This window comes from Canis lupus, chromosome 14, assembly GCF_048164855.1.
Source record: "Canis lupus baileyi chromosome 14, mCanLup2.hap1, whole genome shotgun sequence".
Classification (NCBI taxonomy): domain Eukaryota; kingdom Metazoa; phylum Chordata; class Mammalia; order Carnivora; family Canidae; genus Canis; species Canis lupus.
In genome coordinates, this window is record NC_132851.1 from 46,550,373 (window position 1) to 46,570,398 (window position 20,026).

The 20,026-nt window shown below is 34.9% G+C and overlaps 1 protein-coding gene across 12 annotated transcripts in view; it reads right to left on the bottom strand.

The window, feature by feature from the left end:
* Positions 1–20,026, bottom strand: part of FRYL (FRY like transcription coactivator) — a 256,517-nt gene that overhangs the window by 111,577 nt on the left and 124,914 nt on the right. For all 12 annotated transcript variants that reach the window (XM_072774992.1, XM_072774988.1, XM_072774989.1 and 9 more), the window contains 7 exons: positions 18,507–18,560; positions 15,896–16,035; positions 14,822–14,918; positions 5,413–5,492; positions 4,817–4,897; positions 3,002–3,170; positions 2,613–2,705 (listed from right to left, as the gene is read on the bottom strand). In XM_072774992.1, the coding sequence (XP_072631093.1) occupies positions 2,613–2,705; positions 3,002–3,170; positions 4,817–4,897; positions 5,413–5,492; positions 14,822–14,918; positions 15,896–16,035; positions 18,507–18,560 (714 nt within the window). The remainder of the gene's footprint in view (positions 1–2,612; positions 2,706–3,001; positions 3,171–4,816; positions 4,898–5,412; positions 5,493–14,821; positions 14,919–15,895; positions 16,036–18,506; positions 18,561–20,026) is intronic.

Here is a 20,026-nt window from a genome sequence, read left to right on the forward strand (position 1 = left end):
TATGGAACATAACAGAATCAGATACATAGACCCCCACACATACAGCCAACTGATTTTTTAAGCAAAAAGCTAAGCTACTTGGAAAGAATTATCTTGTCATAAAATGGATAAATGGTGCTAGAACAATTGGATGTCAATATGTAAAAACAAAACAAAAAATTAAACAAAACAAAATCAACTCATACTTCAACCATATACAAAATTAACTCAAAATGGACCTCGGACCTAAAATTAAACCCTAAAACTGCAATATGGGAGAAAACCTTTGTGGTCCTGGGTTAGGCAAGGCTTAATATAAGAAAAGCACAATTTATGAAAGAACAAATTGATAAATCAGACTTCATCAAAATTAAAAAGTTTTTAAAGACAGTTAAGAGAATGAAAAGGCAAATCATCGACTAAGAGATAATATTCACAGAGCATATATCTGATAAAATATCTGCAACCAAAACATATTTTTAAAATACATTAGGGCACCTGGCAGCACAGTTGGTTAAGTTGACAACTCTTGGTTTTGGGTGAGGTCATGATCTCATGGGTTGTGGGATGGAGCCCCAGTTTGGGCTCTGTGCTCAGCACAGAATCTGCTTAAGACTCTCTCTCTCTCTCTCTCTCTCTCTCATCTCTCTGCCCTTCTCTACCCCACCTCCCTTTCTTTCTCTCTCTCTCTCTCAAATAAATAAGATCTTTAAAATATATATATATATAAATATATCTCAAAAAAATATATACCTTTAAAACTCAATCAGAACACAACCTCCCTCCTCCCCACCCCCCCAATAAAGAACACAACCCCATATAAAAAATGAGAGAAAAAGATTTCAAAAGACATACTGCCAAAGAAAATATATGGACAGCAAATAAAAGACATGAAAAGATGCTCAAAATCATTAGTCATTATGGGAATGCAAATTAAAAAACCACAGTCAGACACCACACCACAGTTAGTACAATGGCTAAGACAACTGGCTAAAGCAGGAGGTGGTGAGGTTGTGGACAAACCAGAACTCTCATATATAGCTCCTTGGAATGCAAGATGGTACAACAACTTTGGAACATAGTTTGACAATTTCTTTAATAAACACATACCTACCATTCAGTCCACCAATTCCAGTGCTACACATTTGCCCAAAGGAAATAAAAGCATATGCCCCATACACAGAGTTGCTCATAAATCTTCAGAGCAGCTTTATTTCTAACAGCCAAAAACTGGAAACAACCCAATGTCCAAAAACAGGTGAACATGTAGGGTATCTATATAATGAAATATTACTGAAAAAAGGAAAAACCCACTGATATATTCCACAACATACTTGGAACTCAAGATAATTAAGTAGAGTAAAAGAAGACAAAAGATGGTTTTGTACTGTAAAATTCCATTGATATAAAATTCTAGGAAAACCAAAACTAAGGTAGGGTGACAGAAGATTGACAGTTGCACTATCCAAAGATGGGGTGAATGGAAGGGGGGGGCGGATTAAAAAAATAAAAGGAAACTTTTAGGGTGTGACAGATATATACATCATACATCATCTTTTTTTTTTTTTTTTTAAAGAGAGGGAGTGGGGAGAGGGGAAGAGAAAATGTTAAACAGGCTCCATGCCCAGCGCAGAGCCAAGCATAGGGCTCAATCTCACAACCCTGAGATTAAATCTTGCCTTACCTGAGTCAAAATCAAGAGTCAGATGCTTAACCAACTAACCCAGTCAGGTGCTCCAGATATGCACATCATCTTGACTGTGGTGATGGTTTCCCTGATGCATACATATGTCAACACTGTATACTTGATGCATAGTCACTACATGTCAATTTTACCTCAACTTTAAAAAAATGAAATAATGATATATATGAAAAGAATATTTATGCAGCAGAGTGTAGCATACTGAAAGTTGAGTAGCAGATCACATATACAGAATGACTGAGTTGGATTTAAGACAAAAAAAAAGTGGGGAAAAAACCTGGCATCTAAGTATTATAAGATCTCTTAATCCTATTTATAGCAGGCTGTTACTAGTAACTGCAAAATTATTTTCAGATAACACACTGCTTTTATACCAGGAGAGGCTTTTATAAATTGGCTTCCCTAGAAGTTAGTGCAATCGTATTTATAGTAACCCTATTTTTAAATAATTTAGAATAGATGTTTGGACAAATATGATGATGAACATCAACAGCAACTACAGAAATGAACATTTAAAATCGAAACAGTTCTGTAAATTCCAAGGTACTTGTTACAGTACTTTTCATCAGAGGCTATTAAAATGGCTACCACATTGCAGGAAGCTAAAGTCCTGAGTAAACGTGGCATGTTGCCCTGAGCTACTTCGGGAAGCCATTACCTAGAGGCATAACCTAGACTCAAGGTTGCAAATTCTCTGCCCTCCTAACAGACTCCGGATTTTAAGGGCCTGGGCCTACTCTTTTAATGACAAAACTAATCAATGCTCTACTGGCATTTGGCTAATAACCATTTTCCCTGAATCCATGTTACATTCAAAGTTTTCCACTTAGGAGTCTATGAAATTACCAGAAAGTAAGAATATTTCACGTGGCAACTTCTTCAGCAAAAAAGTACTTTTAACACATTAATACAAAAATTAAAATATACTTACAGCAGCGACAGGGATAAGGATCTCCACAAATAAACCAGCAAGTGCATGTTTTATGTCTTTATCTTTTACTTCCAAGAAATACTGAGCACATTCCTTGAAGGAGAAAGAGGTATACATTAGGTTAACAAGAGAGGAAGATTTAAAGAAATTTGAAGATCATGATGATTTTGTAAATACTGTCCTTTTACCAAAAAGCTAAGGTAAAAACATGCTCAAATTAAAAAAGAAAGTTAATTCACGCTTGTTATGACTTAACTAACACTCAGAGAAAGGAATTGATAATGATGTCATTAATTTATACACATTTTGTTTCTTTTAAAAAGTCACGAAGAGCAAGAATAACTACTGTTAGGCTAATTCTAAACCCTGCGATAGAGAAGATAGATCACCTGCATGAACTGAAACGATGCTTCAAAATCTTCTACAGGATACATTTTTACTCGAAAAAATTTCATTCCCATTATTAAGCTGATGATGCTTTGTACGACATGTGGACTTTGCTCCTTTTGCCGTAGTTCTTTCAACTCTGTCACAAACTTCTTCCTCACAGCCTGAAACCTTTAATATATGTGAGTACATAATATATGAATTCAAAACACTAATTTCGAAAAATAAAAATAAAAAATAAACACTAATTTCCCGTATGATATTCAAGGTGGAAATCTAAAGATATTTTACCTAAACATCATCTCTTTTATCTGGCCTCATTAAAATTGCCAGAAAAGCAGAGAGAAAAACAAAGTTATTTGTTATTCTAAATCTGCTGTTCATTTATTTTAAAATGGGAAGCTCCATAAGGAGAGAAAATAAGATTTCTTTATTCCTATAATAGCATCAATGCAGCTCCATTATCATTTAATAAAGATCATAATACAACCAAATAAACCACCTATAAAACATCCCCCTGTAAATCAGATAGTGTCTCTAATTTTTAAGGCTGCTTTTTATATAATCCGTAATTTGAGTTATATGGAGAACACATTAGGGACTACAAATTTGTTAAAAGACATGAACCAATCAATTTTAGACTACTGTCACTTCAAATTAATTTCTCCTTACACTGGAGAAAAACCTGAAGGAAAGGAATTTGAGGACATGGTTTCATATAATGTGAATAAGCTAAAGAACTGAAATGCTTTCAAATGTAAGCACCATCCTGGATTCAAATGACCACAACTGATAAGGTGACTAGGTTTTTTTCTCTGCTTATGTTGCAAACCTAACAGGTTAATAACCAATAATACTTAATTTCCTCTGTCTATATAATATGAAATAGCTAAAGTATTTTACTATTAATGTTACTTGGCAAAACCAGTTCCTAAAAGTTAAAATGACAAATGAAGCATATTTTCCAATTATCACTGACTATAGAAGGGAAAAAAAAATAGTACATATTCATGAAATACGGATACATGACAGGAAATACTACTTATCCACTTCTATTTGAGTCTTGGAGAGTATAATACCATTTTTCATGAATGTATTCTTTTGCATTTGATAAAGAAAATATATTAGATTAAAAAATCTTCCCATTGCAATAACACTAGACTCCAAGGGTTTTTCTCCTTTATTAAATTCCTCATAATAATTATTAGTCACTATAATCATAGGAACTAAACATTCACAAGAATTGTACTTTGCTTCTTAGAATGATGGTTCGAGACAATTCAATGAGTTTAGCTCCTAATGAACAACACCCTTATGAAGTAATCTATTATCTCCTTTTTCTTTTTTGGGATCTCTTCTACCTACCCAAAACTCTGTTTGGTGCTAAAACAAATAAGATAATTAGGAGGAAGACACTGAGTTGCTACCCCAGAAATGAAAGTACTCAACTAGAAAGTATTAAAAGTCATTATTAGCTCTGTAGAGTTCTAAAGAAAGAAAAAAATGACTTAAAATAAAAAGGCACTTCTTATAGAAGAGTTAAAAATAAGCATAAGGTAATGTCTTTGGCTATTCCTGGTCATTTCCAACTTCCTCAATTCAGATATTTATGGAAAACCCCAAATAAATGAAAAGTTGTGAAATTAATGTATGGATGTAACTTTAAAATCCCCTAAGGAATAAAGCAGCTAAGTAATAAAAGGTGGAGTAGACTTCAAAATAACTATGAAAAAGAAATAGATCTAAAATGGTGTCTACGATATTAGCAATGAAGCATTCTAAAATACAAACTGAGGTCAGTGATTTATAACACTTACTTTGATTGGGCAAGAACCCCTATCACCTCCGCATATAAATCTGCAATAATATGCACATTCCCAGTGTTGGTTCCTGAATATCTAAAACAACAAGAGAACAAATGTATTATCAATTTTTTTTCTATAAACTCTCCCTAATAAATCTGAAAATTTCTTATTAGGATGTTACACAGCTTTTTTTTTTCCTCTGATGATTCATTGATAGGACAATAAAATCCATATGAATTTTCTTCTATCTCTGGATTTTACTTTGTCATGAGATTTAACCTTCTAATTCTTATAAATCCAATCAATAGTTTTAAGAATTATTTCAATAAAATCTTTCCTATGGGGGCACCTGGCCACCTCAGTCAGTACAGCATGGGGCTCTTGATCTCAGGGTCATGACTTCAAGCCCCAAATTGGGCACGGAGCCTAAAAAACAAAACATAACACCTTTCCTACAAGCATTCTGTGTGGATTAAGAAAAAAAAAAAAAAAAAAAGATAAGTGCTCTGACTCTTTTAAAAACAAATGATCAATGAGGGTTTGAATTATATTTAAACAGTCTAAACCTGTAGAGAAAATCAATAATCCCCAACTAGTATTTTACTTACCCTTCCTTATGTTTAAAGTGCTTAAAAGCTAAGTTTAGAACTTCGTGGACTAAGGGATCGGGCACAGGATGAACGGGAATCTAGAACAACAACAACAAAAAAATCAAGTCAGCAAGAGCTAAGTAGGTTACAAATCTTTTCTGAGTATTCTCCACATTTCAACTAATTAAATCAATAAGCAGTTTTCATTTCCATTATGTGATCTATTACCATTTAGTCAACCTTCCCTTTTTATAAGGATGTTATATTTTCCCTGAGAATTCAGTTACCCATCTAATTTAATAAGCTCTAAATTTAAGAACGTTAAGCTTCATAGTCACAAATCCTTGAACTATGGCCCAGAAAGGGGAAAAAGTAGCAGTTGTTGCTGATGTGACTGTCATTGTTACCGTCGGGAAATTAAGACAATGCCCACATGTACTTCTCTGTAGCACTTGATAGGCTGAGCCAGCCACACATTCCATTAGTCTGATTTTCTATCCTAAATAGTAGGCCAAAACGACACCAACTTTTCCAACAATTTAAAACTATTTGTGAAAAAATAAAAGAGTAAAACTATTTGTGGCCTTATTCATGTTAGAAATTTGTCATTTAAATATTTTTGTTTTGTTGAGTTCTTCAAAAATTATAAGCTACCTACTAATATGGGAAACAAATCAAAATTTTTAAGCCAGAAAGTAAAATCCTTGCCCCTTCCCCCTTTTATAATCACTATTAATAGCTTGGTATATATCCTTCCAGATTTTTTCCTACATGCACCCACACATACCTTATTTTTCTTAACAGGATGATTCATATTTCTTTCGTTTTCTTTTCTTTTTTTTTTTTTTTTTTAGGATTTTATTTATTCATGAGAGAGAGACAAAGAGAAAGAGAGGCAGAGACACAGGCAGAGGGAGAAGCAGGCTCCAAGCAGGCCCGATGTGGGACTCGATCCCAGGACTCCAGGATCACACCCTGAGTCTAAGGCAGGCGCTAAACCACTGAGCCAACCAAGGGTCCCTGATTCATCTTTCCATGTCAGTACTTAGAGCTCCTCCTTTCTTTTCAACGGCTGTATAATACTCAGTGTATTAAAATGTATTTAATGAGCTTCCTATTGACAAACATTTCATTCCAGATTTTCAATGACCAATATAATGTTATACAATAAATACCTTGTATACTTAATGTCATATACTTGCATAGTCCAAAAGGACAATGGGAAAGAGTCCAAAAGGAGGAACTGATGGATCAGAGATTATACAAGTCACCACTGATAAGTAATCAAGTTCTATATATGTGTGGGTCTGTTTCTGAGCTCACTATTCTATCAACTTTTATATGTTGGTACTGAAATCATACAGTCTTCATTATTACACTTTCTGAATAAGTTCTGATGTCTGGCCCTGAAAGTCCCCCTTATTTTCCTTCAGAGAGAGCATAGCCATTTCTGGCTCACTGTTCCTCCATATTCAACTTTGAAGGTACACAAAAACCATCAGGATTTTTATTGGAGTAGCAATCAATCAATAGATCAATTTGGGGATAACTGTGCTCTTTCACATTTACATGGAGTATCTTTTCACTTCTTTGAAGGCTTTTGGCTAGGCTTTATAATTTTCTGTTTTTGTCCTTTGTTGTGCTTATTCTTAATAAACATGAAGAGATGCTTGATTTAATTCGTTATAAGGAGAATGAAAATATACCTATTCAATGGGGAAAAGTCAAGTCTGATAATACCAAATAGTAGAAAAAATGTAAGTGAATGATGTTTCAGAGACATTGCTGGTGTGAGTTCAATTTTTTATAAAGCCCACAACCTAATGAAGCAGATCAAAGTATGCCGCCACAAAATATGGCACTTTGGCATGAGAATTATTTTGAGCTGAAGGCAGCTGAGAAATAGCAGGTGCAGGCAAAGCTCTTCACCCTCCCCCTTTCTGCCTCTAAAAGCAGTCTTTTCTCCTCTTTCCCATACCAAGAAAAGGGCAACTGTTATCATCAGAAAGTTGACAATAAGGTAGGTCTGCACAAAGCTTACTAAACAGCCCTTATCTCCCATTAGTTTCCCCCATATATTTTCCTCCCCCCAGTTTACTACCCTTTGCCACTTTTCCTTTTCTTTGTCTTGTCACTTCACAATGTATTGCTCTTTGTTAAATTTCAGGGTCTAACCATTCTTTTGTGTCTTCGACTTCTTTTCCAAGAAGGCCTCCATGTGCCTTTGCAATAAACCTTTTCTCCTGTTAATGTGAGCTCCAGCAGCTTAATTTGCAGGGCTCCAGGAATGAATTTAAGAGGGTGGAGCTCCGATACACTAGCAATTATATGCGTTAAGAAAATAATAACGTATAGCTATACATTTCATGGATTAATCCCTGCAACATACTGTTGAGTGAAAAAGTAAGTCCCAGAGGAAAAATATACAGTAGGATACAATTTTTTTTTTTAGGAAATTCAAAGATGAGAAAAACTTACTATTCAAACATATATGAAAACATTTTTAAAAGAGAATAACATAAAAATCAGTATAATGGTAAGAGGATAGAAAGGGAGTAAACTAGGAGAGATTTACATAATTAGGCGTAAGCTATAGGTATTTTGGGGCCTCACAGGTAACCATTATATTGTAAACAAAAACACAGGTAGCCACATAGACACCAGTGATAACAGTGTATCTTGAACCAGGATCATGATTTATCCCATTCTGTGGCCCTGAAGTCCAATTAAAACAAAACACACAGGAATTCCACACTTCCTTAAAATTTGTAACAATATACAGTAGAGAACATCTTATCAATAGGATAAAATTGTAATAGAGATTTATCAAGAAAGTGACAAACTCAACTAGGGAAAAGAATAACAGGAAACTATTTAGAGATGGTCAGAGAATGTTTCTTGAGGGTTTCATAAAGGAGAGATTTTTATTTAAAATAAAGATATTTTTTACAAAGGTAAATCAGGAATCTATCAGTGGGGAGCTGAATTTAGTTCTGCATAATGATCAGGAGCTGGTTCAAACCTAGTAAATAGGAGAGAGCCATTAGAAACAGTAACTACAATTACATTGTAATGAGGGACAAGACATACGAGAAATCCAGTAAGTAACTACTCATTGGACTGGTACTCAGCTCAATGAGAAAGTGACTAAACTTGCACAACACAGAGGAGAATCCTAGGACCATTTTTAAAATGCTGTCCGAGCAGAGGGAGGCAGGCAGCTAACACAGCTTCGAAAGGCTCATGGTGAACTTCTACTCCAGGATGGAAGGCTAGAGCTTTATCTTGGCTAGGCATATTGATATTTGCTGTTGACCAGAGGAGGATGAGAGAGAGCATTCATCTCAGATTTCCTGGAAACCGAGACCATCCTCAAGGCCTGCACCCGGAATCCAATTTGAAGAAAATGTGCTCCATCACAAAATCAAATAGGGATTAGGTGAGGAAACAACTGTAATCCAAATGCTACTTTTCTTAGTTCTCAGTGAACCTGGTACTAGTAGTAGCCTGATGATATAGGAAAGAAGTTTATTCATCTGTTCAGAGAAGCAGCGATTTGAAGAGCCCACGTTAATAAACTGCACAGAAACGGAATTTACTCTGCTTAGTAAGGTTCGAGAATTCAGACCCCACAAGAATAATCTTAACCTTTGTCCCACACACTGGAAGACTGAATTTTAAACCCAAAATTTCTTTAGCAATTAGAAATACTTAACTATGAATTTTATGCTTGACTGTATAATTACAGAAAGCTTCTCAATCTTTTATAGGCAGACACATCCTCATAAAAGTATAACATCATGTTTTATTCATATAGGAATTTCAGAATATTGGCTGATCAATTAAGCAGAGGCATGACCATCTTTTACTTGGTACCCTGAACACCTTTTTGGGACAATAATGTTATTCCATATTAATAAGGAACTCAAAACAGTATCCCCCAAAGCGCTCCTTGTATATACATCAAGATGATGAGTTTATTATAAGTGAACTATATTCAAACCTTTATACAATAAATAAAAATGTTTTCTTCACTACAATGAAAAAGTGTAGAAAGACCACAGATTTTGGTTTATTTCAATCAAGCCACAGTTTCTCTTTTTACTAGTTATATAACCTTGAGGAAGTTCCCACTTCCCACCTATAAAACACAGACGACACACCGAAACCCTATAATCACTAGCCCCAAGAGAATGAAAAATCGAGTATATTACAATTGGAGATGGATTCTTTTGTTCTCTCACCTTTTCTTTTTCTAAAGGGGACACCAAAGTTCTTATCTCCTGAGAATGTAGAGAACATGAAAGGACTAGAAAATATGGATGGAGATACTGAGGAGAAAGCTTGGTAGGAAAAATGGCAGGAAACAAGGGCCCATTGAGAAGCAAGGAGGGAGATACATCCCCCAGCCTGATCTCCCCTCCACTGAGCCCATAAATAGGCCCTAAGGTAACAACAACAACAACAATTACTATCATCAATGCTTCTGTCCTCTATATCCCACTCAGCCCTGTGGCTACCCACTGATGGTTAAAACGGAGCCTACATCTACCACCAGGGGATGACAAACTGGTCAGGAATAGGCTGTACCCGGAGCCTGCAGCCTGCAGCCTGACTTCAAGAATCTATTCCAGAATTCATGGCGCTAATCATACAGGCTGGCCCCACACATTTCACTGACCTTGCAATAATAATGCAACACTGCATTTTATGTGATTTAATTGTTTATATTCCACTTACTGTGCTGTGTTGTGGTTTTACCATATTGATTTCTTCACAGGGATGTTTAATGTGCTCTAGGCTAGAGAGATGAAATGCAAGCTAACTTAAACCTAAACTCCTAAACTGTCTTATTAGGTCCAGCTATGTCTGAAGTCTAACAATGACAGGTAGGGCACTACGCCATGCTGTATACTCTTTATTACTACCCTACTGTTGTCACTGTCAACGCTTTTTATGTGTTTATGTGTCAGGCATTAGGTAGGTATTTTTGTAACACTTCATCTTACAAGGTAGATACTTGTTCCCTATTTTACAGATGAGGGAACTGAAGTTCAGAAGCTGATGTGTCCTTCTCTAGAACATACTGTATGCCCAGTTTCTGACATATAAAAATGCATTTAATAAAGGAAACAAATAAGAAAGCTTTCAATTTTATCATATGGTAGCCAGAAGAGAGACACAAATAGAAGTAAAAGAAGAAATATGTCTTATCCTTAATTTTTGGAAGGTAAAAGTAAAACTTCCAAACATTTTAAGAATGAACGTTATCAGGATGCACATTCTTAATATCCCTATTTTCCCCTTTATTTTCAATAATAGTAATAAAACTGAGAACACTCCCGAATTGAATCTCAGGAAATGGACGTGGAGCAGAATCCCATTTCGGCTTATAGATAAAAAGTTCTACTTTCAGGGAGTAATATCCCCACCTACAGTATCAAGACTTTTTCTAGTCTTGTCATCTGTGATTTTAGAAGCAGCTCTAATTCTACTTCAACATTCCAAAAGGCTATATACCTAGTAGACTCTAAAGAATACCCAGGGGTGCCCAGCTGGCTCAGAGGATCTCGACCTCAGGGTCGTGCATTCAAGCCCCACACCTTGCATATAGAGATTACTTTAAAAACTTAAAAAAAAAAAAAAAAGAATACTCAAGTTTTATTTCAAGGCCATTCCCAGCATCGTCTCCCAAACTTTATTTTTTTTTAAGATTTTATTTATTCATGAGAGACACAGAGAGAGAGGCAGAGACACAGGCAAAGGGAGAAGAAGGCTCCCTGTGGGCTCAATCCTAGGACCCCAGGATCACGATCTGAGCCAAAGGCAGATGCTCAACCAATGAGCATCTGAGCCAAAGGCAGATGCTCAACCAATGAGCCCCCTCACCTCCCAAACTTTAATGCTTTTATCACATCATGAAAGTGAAAAACAACAAAATCAGGTTAAGATATGGATATTGTGGAGTCAGTGAGGCTCATTCATTACCACACAGATCAGCTTTCAATGGAAAGGGGAATGAATACATTTAGCCTCAGAAAAATAACAAGTATTTGCATAAACCTTCAGGCAACTCATCTACATCTACTACACAAATGTTAAATCTGAAAATACTAAGGATGTACTTACTCCACCTTCTCATACTTCACAATAGCAGTAGTAAAACTAAGCCAAGAGCTGGAAGTGGCTCACAAAACCAAGTTTCCCAATCTTATTTGTTTCAATGAGTAAATGTTTGACTAAAATTTACTTGAAAAGAAAATGGTTTCAAACTTTCTAAATGTTTATGTTACTGTTTAAACATGCTTTTACATGAATTTGAAAGCCTTTGGTATTAACATGCTAAAATCTGTGTTGGCCATGACCCTCAAATTATGTTGGACTTTCTTGGGGGGAAAAAAAAAAAGTCCTCCATCATCTTGAATTAATTTTGTTCCTACAGTGAATCACACTAATTTCATCACATTTATACAAACTCAATTCTTTGTCCAATTTGTTATGATCAAAACTTTAGTTTTCCAAGATGCTGGTCACCTAATTTTGTGTCACTGATTTTACCAATATTTTTATTAACAGGAGAAACTTGGAGTAAAGAGTGAAACTTTAGTTTTCCAAGATGCTGGTCACCTAATTTTGTGTCACTGATTTTACCAATATTTTTATTAACAGGAGAAACTTGGAGTAAAAGAGTGAACTTGCTTTATGATCATCAGCAAATTACTAAATTAAGTACATTTCTTCATCTGCAAAATGAAAATAACAGATAACATTTATGGAGCACTTTCCATGTCCCAAGCATTACTGTATTTAATGCTCACGATTCTACAAAAATAGATACTATTATCATCCCTCTCTTACAGAGGAGGAAAGAAGTGATGGATAATAACTCACCCAAGTTACACAGCAAGACAATGGCAGAGCTAGGATGAAAACACTTGCCCTGGCTGTCTCTTAGTTTTATTACAATGACCAGCTGATACAAAGGATATAGAGACTTTATGCATCATGAAGAGTTCTAAACATGGATGAAAGACATGAAAAATTATTCAAGACAAAAAAATTGTAGTATATGAGGTCAAGGACTAAACCATAAGGAATATTTACTCCTCCCTAAGACTGACCCAATCATGTATCAATACTTTAGTACTCCTGGGACTGTCCATCTCATCAAAATAAAACTGAGTCATGTTTTAATATGTGTCTTTTATGTGGGGCAAAAGTAAAAGTCCTATTAAATTCAAGATATATTACATTGATTAGTCTCTGGATCTATTAAACTCTACATCACTTTGTCATGGTAGAAAATTGGTCATGATATTTTAGAAAGTTCTATTGATTTTTACTTCATTTTCTCTGGTTTTATTAGTTTTGAAGAAGCTAAAAAGACTTCCCTTTTACTGGAGGGGGAAAAAAACCTTATGTAAGATCTTTAATAAATAAAGCATCTCTGTGTTCTTTGGGATAGATTTTATTCTTTCATAGGTGCATTTGAGTGAAAGTATGAGGATAATGGTAAAGAGAGAAAACAGGAAGTGGAAAGGCCACTGTAGGCTGGAACAATACGGTGACAGAACCAAAAACAAAAATTAGCTATTAAAGCTGTTTTATTTCTTTTTTTTCCCCCCCACACTTTAAGAGTCCAGGTGAAAGTGGATCTGAAGGGATTTTGTGGAATGGACTTGAAAAACGAGTCCAATGGAAATTTATAGATCTTATGGTTTTCTCCACCAGAAGAGCTATCTGGATTATTTTTGAGAGGAGGAGGAAGGAAGGAGGATAAAGAGGATGGGGAAAGGTAAAGGACAGGGAAGAGGAAGGGGAAGAGGAGAGAGAAAAACTTATATAGGGTTGTCTGTGCACAGAAGCTCTGAAATTGCAATGAGGAGCAACTTTCAAAGGAAACACTGATTGGCAAGTGAAAGAATGTGGGGGGTGGGGCGGCACCATGGAACCAGATCAGAGAGGGAGAGAGACCTGGATGTCTAAGGCAATTTATAATCTCTCCTGCTAAAAAAAGAAACCCTGTATTTAATTAAGCAAAGAAGTGCAGATGGTGGTTACCAAACCACTCACATAATCTACATCAGCAGACAGGAGATGCAAGAGGTCAACCACAAGGAGTCCTAGGCAAAGTCCAGTCATGGTCAACGGCGGCTCTGGTCCTAAATTCTTCTATCCCTAACTACTCTGGCCTCAGGGTCTCTGGATACCAGCAAAACTGATGTCACAGAAAGCAAACCTGGCTTGTTAGCACAACTCTCAGAGGAATTTTCTTTCATACACCTAAAGAAAGACCTTTATGAAAGGTACCAATTAATTTAAATGATTTTCACCTTTGATTAACTCATTCATCTGTTTTTCATTTTTCAAATTTTTGTGGATTTTAATGATTTTTCACATATATTATAAAAACATGCAAAGTATAAATACATAATTCAAATAATTTAGCCTCTGTCAATAAAAATAGACTATCAATTAACTTTTACATCTTACATTTGTTTTCATATTATATATTCTATTCCATTTTGTGTAACAAAAACAAAACCCCTGTCCAAACATGTTATATATGCAGAATATGATTTTTTTTTGTTCTTTTAGGTTTCCTACCTTTTTCAAAGCGTTACAATGTACATGGTTGGAAATATGTGGCTCATCTTTGAATGATAGGTAACTTTTTAAAGACTACAAACTATAAAGAAACACTTTCATGAATTTGAACAAAGTAGTTGATTTTAGTAAATAAAAAAAACAAAAATTGACACACTCCCTCCCCCCCCAAAAAAAAACTTTCAAAATGAGTTCAGGTATTTATATGTATACCTATACTAATTTTGAATAGTAAAAATATACATAATACCAGACATTATATGTTTATAGCTTTACTGCTTATGTTATTCAGATGTTAAACTCATGAGTGCAGTATGAGCACAATGCCATTATCCTAAAGGTCATTCAATAAACATAAAAAAATGTATTATCCTGAGGTGTTTTCCCATTTACACTTGACAATTTGGTGCTACCCAGGTCAAACTGCCCCTCTTCCTTAATTGTAACTGTGCAATTATTACATGTCGGAATGTAGGCTTGATGGCTTCAGAAGAGAAATTCTTTGAAAGTAGACTGAAGTAGATGAATGACAGGCGGACTACATTCACAGCTAAAAGCCCAGATGTAACCCAAATTCTGTTCAGCTTACTTTTGCTAACAAGATCTCCTATCTTAGATGGCATGCAAAGGTAAAAAGAATAGGAAATGATAGGTAAAGGCCATGAAAGCCCCAGGCAACTGAAAGAAGTGCAGTTATATTGCAGAAATCTAGCTAATGTGGGCTAGAATTTAAGACATAACATCCTAAATAAGGTAAATGAAATGTGAAGGCAAAATAAGAATAAGAAACACAAACACTACAGACAAAAGAGCTTCTTACCTGCTTTAGGACTTCAACTAAAACTAAACAAAAAATGAAATCTACTGCTAAGTCTCTCCTTTCAAGAAGATAATCTCTTTCACGTTGCTGTTCATCCCTGAAACAAGAACCCCAAGTTAGGATTGCATTTAAGACCATGAATTTAAAAAAAAAAAAAAAAAAAGACCATGAATTTTAAAATAGCTTTTGGTTAACAGTTCGGTTACTTACGGAGTTCCTCAACTGTATGGTGTCCTATAGCAACTGTTAATACAAGTTGTTTTTAAATTATCCAATATATGTACACTCTCATTTCTTTCTCTTGTTGTATATTTTATACAGTCTTTATAAACATGTCACTATTCTGACAGAAATTAAACCCATTCTAAAGGAATCGGTTAAGAAAAATGTTTTAGATTTTATTTAGAAAATCTAACATTGCTCCATATTTGATTAGTATTTTTTTAATTAAGAACCACAAAAGTAATAACATTTCTGATGAAAATACAGTGCTGGGTAACTTTCTTCATTTATCTAAATTGAAATATCACAAAGTGGCATCAATGAAAGTCCAATTCCAAACTATGGACCATCTCCCAAACACAGATAGAGGTTTTATGCAAAGCCAATACCTTCCTGGAAAATTTAAAGGAGGGGAAGACAAGTTCTGGGATTTGAGCACCAAGGATAGTCTGTCTCATGGTAACAATATAGGGTTTGGCAGTCCTCCTGTATACCAATTGTTTCTCTTCACAAACCATATGAATGGAACCTTCTTTAAATATTTTTCTTAACTTCTAGAATTATTAAAGGTCCTCACTGAACTACCGACACGGCACTCCTGAAATTCATTTTTGCATGATGACTATGCGCTTGATGAATACCGTGGAGTTCCATCTACCTTAACTGGTACCCTCCCTTGATTTACAGGTAAGTATGGACTATGCTTTCCCTTTATCATCAGTTTCATAACAAAAGTAATCAATATTTTTGCTTAGAAACCAAACAATAACTGTCTTCGGTTGAGAACAGTATCACCTCCTTCAATGAAAGTGTTTCCATTCTGGGTAGAAGAGTGGACAATGAGCTACTTACCCCTTAGACTTTGTGCTAGATCGAGGCCTGTACTCGTAGGATTCATCTTCAGTTCCATTCTGGCGTCTGTACCAGTCAAACAAGGTGCGAAGTAAGGAAGGGAGACAGTGCTCTGCTACTGAGCTCATAGAGCTTATCAACTGAAAACACAAGATATTACCAGAAGATAAAATACATGGTCGAAGTATCACACTCCTAATTCTACTAGCCATCATTTGGAAATGATTACTATTTCTAGGATAAACATGGCAGGATGAGCAACTGCTATTCAATTTAAGGCATTACTCAAACTATCTGAATTCTAGGTGAATATCAGACTCATTTCATGAAGGAAATCAGTGTTCCTATAGTGGCAGTAAGAGGCCCACCAGCTATCATTAGCAAGCAGTCTCTAAGATCACTCACTCTTCATCTGGAGGATCTCGAGAAAAAAAAAAAAAAAAAAAAACCAAACCAAAATAAAACCCCCCAAAAACAAAACTCTCCAAAGGAATTTCTGTATCTGATGCAACTCACTGCTCATAAAATTAATATCTTAAAGTATACAGTCAAACATGCTTCACTTTGTTTTTCTTAACTAAAAAGTGATGGGTTGCAGGAATACTCAAGGTCTTGTTCGGGTCCTGGATTATAGAAAGCGTCAGTTGATGAAGATAATTTGATACTTCCAGGAATTAAACATTTAATTTTCCTCATATTTTACATTCTTCATGTAAACTTCAAAATGTACTTCATCCAGGGAAACAGAAAAGAATAAAACAGTTTATTTGATTGCATAAGCTTTTTCCCTTTTTCATTATCTCTGCCTTCCTTTAATCATGCTTTTATTTATAATTACCATAATTTGACAGGTAAATAGTTTTTAATATAGGAAATTAAAGTAAAAACAAGATTCTAATTTTATTTAACCAATTTTTCAAACTTATATTAACAATGAACAGTATTACTCAAAGGAAATCCTTTTAATATCTAAAGAAGAAAAAAATAATATACCATCTTCTGTTGTAGATATATACTAAAACAGTTTCTACCATATTTGGCTCTTTACTCTGGAAAAAAAATTGAACTATGGGGCATGACCATTTAAAGTTTTATTAATCGTTTACATAAAAAATGGAAATATTCCTTAAAATCACTGTTTAATAGAATTTCAAATTCTGATTATACATTTATTCATCATTAGTGGATTTAAGACCTGAATATCTTTCTTAAAAAAAAAAAAGACTTGAATATCTTTAAAACAATATATTAACAAGTAAAGATTAATAATTAGTAATAATATCTTTTACAGTAACACTGAGATTTGAAGAGCCTTATATAAAGTATCTTAATATTGCTAACAGAGAACTAGCCTTTCTATCTATGGTTTCTTCTTAGGCCAGTGGCTACTCAGTAAGTGTATGCGTCAGAATCACCTCGGGAGTTATTGTAAAAAACAGATGCCAGAGCACTGCTCTTAGTAATTCTGATTCAGAATTGGGCTAGAATCCAAAAACACAATATTTTGTTAAGTCTCTACCAGGTAATTCTAGCCAGTCACCTTTATCTAGTCAATTAGACTAATATGAACATTAATTTGTTTCCTATACATAATTATGAGAAAAGCAGTACAGGAAAACTAGATACCAATAGAGAGCTAATCTGGGTTATTGGTTTTTGCAAACCATCAATACATAATAAAAAAATTCTTTTTTTTAAAAATAATTCTTGAATGAAATGAATTATGATAAAAATAAACTTGATCAAACATTTAATCTCAGCAAGAGGAAAGAATTAACGCTATAGGAATATCACACTCAATTTTAGATATTAATATTCTATTTTAAGGTTCTGATAGCCCCCACAAGAAAAAACAAAATGTTAAAAGGTAAAATATTATGGGGCGCCTGGGTGGCTCAGTCGATTAAGCATCTGACTCTTGATTTCAGCTCAGGTCACGATCTCAGGGTTGTGAGACCAAGTTCCATGTCAGGCTCCACATTGGGCATGGAGCCTGCTTAAGATTCTCTTCGGGGTACCTGGGTGGCTCAGTGGTTGAGCATCTGCCTTCAGCTCAGGGCATGATCCTGGGGTCCTGGGATTGAGTCCCATTTCAGGCTCCCTGCATGGGGCCTGCTTCTCCCTCTGCCAATGTCTCTGCTTCTCTGTCTGTGTCTCTCATGAATAAATAAATAAATCTTTAAAAAAAAAATCTCTCTTCCTCCTCCTCTGCCCCTCACCCACCCTCTTCTCTCACTTAAAAAAAAAAAGGTAAATTATTATTCTGTTAAATTTATATGATTGGTACACAAGGAAAGATTGAGGCATGTAATTGGAAACATTTTAAGAAAATTTCAAAGGGCACATAGATTACCAATGAAAAAAAGTTTTAAGATGCTAAATGAAGAGAAACCAATCAAGTTCACAGATCATTCCATGAACTATAAAGCTCACAGTTAATAGCTCCTTCAATTTACTCTGTTAAAAAACAACCAATTTCAGACAGAATCTAATGTGTAATGACAAAAAGAATCACAAACAAAATAATTTCTTAATATTGGATGTATTTGGACCAGATTTAGGATAAACATTTTCTTTTCAGGAAAAAATATCCCTCCAAAATTGGCATTACCTGGTCAAACTGAAGATCTTCACCTCTTTGAAGAGATCTAGACAATGGCTTCTCCTGTGGTTTAAAAAAAAAAAAAAAAAAAGGCACATATACAAAATATTAGAAATCTTATATATGATAAGTAGATTCATTAATTGTTTTTGTTTTCATCTGTAATTAGGTTTGTTTTAAACATGGGTAAGACTCCCTCTTCCCCAGGGTCACACAACTAGGATTCAAGCCCCAGCAGTGTGGCTCCAGAGCCACAGCTCTCTCTCCATGATAACCTCCCAAAGAGTAATCACATGATTGGGGGTCAAGGCAGGAGGTGCCCACAGGGGACCGAAAACAAATGTTGGTGGATGATTCCTAGGTTTCCAGTTTGTGCATGGATGGATGGATAGTGGTACCATCCTTTGAAAGTGGGAACACAATGGGAAGACAAAGTTTGGGTGGAAGGATGTATTTTGGTCATGTTGAATTTGAAGTCCCTGTAAGCCACAAAAGAGAAGATGTTGACTAATAGGGGCTTGAAGAACATGGGACGGATTAGCCTGCAGATATACATTTGGAAGTCATTCGGTGTACAGAAAGTAATCAAGTTCATAAAACAAAGTCAATTAACTAAAAAGATATAAGAAGAGGCCCTAGAAGTGAGTTTTGAAAAACTCAGTTAACTTTTATGCACTCAACCACATGAGATATCAATGTTCCCTAAACTCTATCAATTTAATATGATCCATTTCTTAAAATAGAATGTTCATATGGAGAAATGATCAGGAATAATAAGAACTTACAACACTATAGATCACTATAGCAGAAAAGAAAACACACACAAATACACATGGGAAAATAGTAAGGGTAGAAATTCAAACACTGAGGCAAAGTTTTAACAAACTGTGTGGGACAATTAGATTTTCTTAAGGATAAATTAAATGGGCTCATTACCGCAGTGAATCCTAAATGTTTTAAAGACTTAAACATGAGAAATAAAAACACTAAAACACTAGAAGAAAAAGAAGTCCTAAAAGATGGTAGTTTTTTTTTTAACAAGCTCAGATCTTTTTAAATATGACACCAAATGCAAGAGCAAAACAAAAATATTAAATTCAACCACATAAAGAAAAAGTATATGCATAGTTAAAATAACACGAAAAAAGGAAGTCAAATGACAAAATAGGAAAAAAACCCAGATTTTTAAAAATTGAAACTCAATTTGCCAACATATAGTACAACACCCAATGCTCATCATATCACATGCTCTCATTAATACCTATTACCCAATTACCCCATCCTCCCCACTACCTCCCTTTCTGCAACTCTTTGTTTCCCAGATTTAGGAGTCTCTCATGGTTTGTCTCCCTCTCTAATTTTTCCTGTTTCCCTCCTTTCCCTTATAACCTCTTTCACTATTTCTTATAATCCACGTATGAGTGAAACCATATGATGATTGTCTTTCTCTGACTGACTTATTTCACTCAGCATAATATCCTCCAGTTCCAACCATGTCAATAAAAATGGTCAGTATTCATTCTTTCTGA